This window comes from Microtus ochrogaster, unplaced genomic scaffold, assembly GCF_000317375.1.
Source record: "Microtus ochrogaster isolate Prairie Vole_2 unplaced genomic scaffold, MicOch1.0 UNK2, whole genome shotgun sequence".
Lineage (NCBI taxonomy): Eukaryota > Metazoa > Chordata > Mammalia > Rodentia > Cricetidae > Microtus > Microtus ochrogaster.
The window spans coordinates 25,173,891-25,178,515 of NW_004949100.1; the positions used below are offsets into that span (position 1 = coordinate 25,173,891).

At 44.1% G+C, this 4,625-nt stretch overlaps 1 protein-coding gene across 1 annotated transcript in view; it reads right to left on the reverse strand.

The window, feature by feature from the left end:
* Positions 1-4,625, reverse strand: part of Pou6f2 (POU class 6 homeobox 2) — a 163,093-nt gene that overhangs the window by 23,918 nt on the left and 134,550 nt on the right. The window contains exon 4 of the mRNA XM_026788332.1: positions 3,882-4,088. Coding sequence (XP_026644133.1) covers positions 3,882-4,088 — 207 coding nt within the window. The remainder of the gene's footprint in view (positions 1-3,881; positions 4,089-4,625) is intronic.

A 4,625-nucleotide genomic window follows, 5' to 3' on the forward strand; every position in this document is an offset into this window, starting at 1 on the left:
AGCTACAGAGGGAGGAGCTACAGTGGGAGGAGCTACAGAGGGAGAAGTTACAGTGGGAGGAGCTACAGAGGGAGAAGTTACAGTGGGAGGAGCTAGAGGGAGGAGCTACAGAGGGAGGGGCTACAGACAAAGGCTGGTGGCCCAGATTGCACAGGGTGCTGCCGGTCAGGGAACTTGGGAAAAGGTGTTCCATCGTGCATGCAGTTCTGAGAACACTGTAAAACTGATAAGCACTGTCCAATCTGCCGTCTGCCTTGGCACAGTCACCGAGTTGCAGATTTTCATAAGGAGTCTTACAGGAAGACCATCAGACCTGAGGCTTATCTCTCAGACACTATAGAAAATGTATAGGCCAAGCGGGAACTCTTCCTCCGCAGCAACGGCTCTTCTTGGCTGACAAGTAGCTGGAAGACGAGCTGACTTTGACTGTGGTGTTCCAGAAGAGCCTGCCCTTCTTCACCTGGGGTTGAGACTGTGGTGGCACCGAGAAAGGAAGTCTGGCGCCACTTCCAAGAATAAGCAAGGTTAAGGTGACTGTCCTGAAGTACTTCAAGGTGGATAAACATGGCAAAATCCGTCTCTTTAGTCAAGAGTGTCTTTCTGATGTATGTGGTGCTGGAGATTTCATGGCCAGCCACACTGACAGACGGCACTGCCGTACGTGTTGTGTTCATCAATACAGAAGGCAAGTAATGTGTGACAACCAAATAGAAAGAAAAGAAACTGATAAGCAAGAGTATTTTTGCATTTATTTGAAAAAAAAAAGATAGTCTGGGGTGATCACCTAGCGTCTTAAGAGAGCCGAGCTAAGTTGCTTCTCATTGGTTTTCTGATTGCACTGAATGTTCAGGAGAAAACTTCAGAACCTTGACTTTGAAGGTTATTTGTATGGGAATCTCTTGGTATTATAATAATATTAAAAATGTTGGTGTTTGACTTTCTAGGTTGAAACATTTGCTTTTCAAACTTCCCTCGTGGGACAAAAGTTCTTAACATTTGCTAGAATTTAGTGAAAGGAAGAAAACATACATCACAGACATGTTTAGGGAGGGGGAAATGGTAGTGTATGAAGGAATCACGAAATTAGTCAGTCACCTGTGACTGCAGGCCATTCTCTGACCCAAATGAGTCCTTAAGAGCCAGGGCAGCCACAAAATCCAGGGCAGGGAAGCAAAGGCTGCTTTTGAGCCTCCCTAACTACTTTCGTTTTCATACACAAAGAGCTTTATCTGGCTCTCTTTTCTATCTTGTTCTTTTATGCCCTTGCCCTGCTCATCAAACTTTTCTGATCTGGTAGATTCTATGGAGTTTCATCTAGGACTGTTGGATTCTGCTAAACTCTAAAGTACTGTTTTGTGTTTCAGACAATGCAGAAGGCTCCTCTCAATCTTTCATCACCAGGATAAGACATGAAGAGTGCTGGAGACTCCATTCTTGGATTTCATTCAGGTCCTCTTAGTTAGTGTTAGGAAACTGATAGAAAGCCTCAGGTATGGTTAGTACTATTTAAAAAAAAAATCAAAGTGACCCACTCCTTGTCATCCAACCCGACTGACAGCTTTGTACTTAATGTGGATTTCCTTTAACTTATGACATGTTTTACTGTCAGAGCCATGTTCTTGTGAGACCCAGCATTTGTCATAAATCATTCAAAAGAATAAATTGAGAAGCCTCTTGCCGGGTGAGAGAGATCCTTTAGTATAAGTGCTTGTCCTTATTACATTGCTTCAACGCCAAGAGTACTATTTAAAGACAAAGTGAAGACCACTGTTGTCATACCTCTGGTTTTCACTGTTGATTGGGAGTGTTTGGGATCATAGCTATTGGGTTGAGGACCTAAACTTGCGTATCTATTGGTGGTTTGCCCAATTCCATACCTTAACTTCATGCCCCGAAGTGCTTCAATTACAGCTAATGCCAAGACAAATTCCTCTGTCTGTGTCTGCCCTGACATCTGTGAACAGGGTCAGCCTGTTTCCCTTAGCTTTCCCAGGTTAGGATAGACCCTGGCTGTGCTGGGAATAAGAGGCTTGGCGGCTGCTGTGACGTGGGGGCAGGTGACTATGCCCACATCCTTTTCAGCTGTTCTCTTGAATTCTCAAGTATGCACACATGTACATAAGAGATGCATGCACGCCGGGTGGTGGTGGCGCATGCCTTTAATCCCAGCACTCGGGAGGCAGAGGCAGGCCGATCTCTGTGAGTTTGAGGCCAGCCTGGTCTAGGAGAGCTAGTTCCAGGACAGGAACCAAAAAGCTACAGAGAAACTCTGTCTCGGAAAGAAATAAAAAAAAAAAGAGATGCATGCACATCTGCCTGCAAAGGAGATCTCTCTATTTGGGATGCTAGCTGTAACTGACGTGAGTTTTCTGGGTCAGCATAGTTGCGTGCCAGCTGTTCCCTCAGCAATAGTGAGAGACAAATGTGATGGGAAAGCTCCAGAAGTGTTTCTGGGGGCTTGGGAGAGACTGGAAATATTGCTGGTAGCTATTGTGGGCAGAGTTTGTTTATTTTTTTTATTTTTTATTTTTTATGGTTTTTCGAGACAGGGTTTCTCTGTGGTTTTGGAGCCTGCCCTGGAACTAGCTCTTGTAGACCAGGCTGGTCTCGAACTCACAGAGATCCGCCTGCCTCTGCCTCCCGAGTGCTGGGATTAAAGGTGTGTGCCACCATCGCAGACTTATTTCCTTAGGGGAAATAACTAAGTACATAATTCCTTCTTGTGCAACACCCACCTCTTAGAGTTCCCAGTTTGGCACCTTTATTGCCAACAGCAGTAGAGGAGACACCACCTTGGTATTGTGACTAGATTGTAGTTTGCTGTATACCAGACACAATTCTAACCCTCTAACCCTTACACATATTCTTTGAAGTAGGTACTTGTATCACCATCCCATTTTATTTTTGCAAATGAGAAAATTTGAGCAGGAAGTTGGTGTGTGACATCTTCAAGAGCACACACAGATAAAACTTATGCTTTCTGCTTGTTTATACACCCTACCCACAACTGTCTCCAGCCTGTTCTGTGTTCCCTGGCCCCTCAGCGTACCTTCCTTCCCTTTGTACGTATTGTTCCTACTTCCTAGGGTGCTGTTAATTCCTTTTCCTTGTCAGTTCTTACTCTTCCTGTTCTGTTACAGGGCCTTCTCTGTTTTGTTGGGGAAGGGTGCTGTTTATGTAAGCCCATGTCCCATATAAAATCATAAACTCTTTGCTTAGAAAGCATAGTTCTGCTTCTTAGCTAGCATTTAGTTGAGTCTTGCTTTAGATTATCAAAAATGCTTATTGAAGGGACTAGTCAACCAAAATATCCATGAAGATCAAGGTCCACATCTTTCTTCTGTAGTATTGCTACATGCTCAACTTCCAGCATAAACACATGGGAAAAAAATCTGTGTTTGAATGAAAAAGTAAATGACCATCAGAGTTCTGGGGAAGTTACTGAGGAGAACTCCCTGTCTTTCATGTCTTAATTTGTAGACAGCTGTTGCAGCAGAGTTTCAGCTTGGGATTGCTGTGCATTTCATAATTTCTTTTTCATTTACAGTTAAGGCATAAGTAGTCTGTGTTCCTTTGTAGCTCTATTTAAAAATGAAAGTATATTGGGTCTAGGTTAAGAAGGACACATTGTAACTGATTTTTGGTCACAGTGTCTGTTATAATTCAATATGTTCCTGATAGTATATTAGGGAGCTATTCATGCTATTGCTTATATTCGCTAAGAGTGGGAAGTAAATCTGTGTGATTTTTACAAGTATTGATACATTAGGTTTAAAGAAACTATTAAGTCGTTTATAAGGCAAAATTTGCTTTACATTGAGATTAAAGAAGAGAAAGGAGGAGAGGGGAAGTGAATTGAAACCTTGGTGTGGGATCCTTACCTGCTGGCCTGGCTTGATGGGGGACAGGGTGATACCCTGAGTGTTGATCACAGGCAAGATCTGGTTTCCGATGACTGTGGCAATGATCTGGCCCTGGGCATTGGTTAGGAGCTGGGGCGTGATAGGTTGTACTTGAAGGCCCTGAGTGCCACTTGTTGCTTGACTCGATGGCCCTGGGTTAGGCATCAGTGGAATGGTCCCAATAATCTGCAAGAGATAGGCCTGAAGGTGAGGAGCCAGCTGAATGCCAGGTCTGCTTGAGCAGATGAAGACCATACTATGACCTTGTCATGAGGAATGTTATCAGGGGCTCATGCAGGATCTACAAGCAGGCCAGGGTTTGGTGGCATGGAGTAAATATTAGGGCAGGAGCATTTAAAGAAGGAAAAGTTACACATGTACTGGCTTTACCAAAGGAAGGGACAATTATCTTATCTAAAAATAAAATCTAGTATTGATAAAGGTTTAAACATGCAGTTTCTGCCCAAAGAACAGGAGGAAGAGATTTCTTAGTACTTAAGGCCATTGTGGACCCAGGCATTACATCCTTCCTCTACACACTGCATCCTTTTCTTACTGGAGAACCACACACTGCATCCTCCTCTCACTGGAGCTTTGCACACTGCATCCTCCCCTCCCTGGAGCTTTGCACACTGCATCCTCCCCTCACTAGAGCTCTGCACACTGCAACCTCCCCTCACTAGAGCTCTACACACTGCATCCTCCCCTCACTAGAGCTCTGCA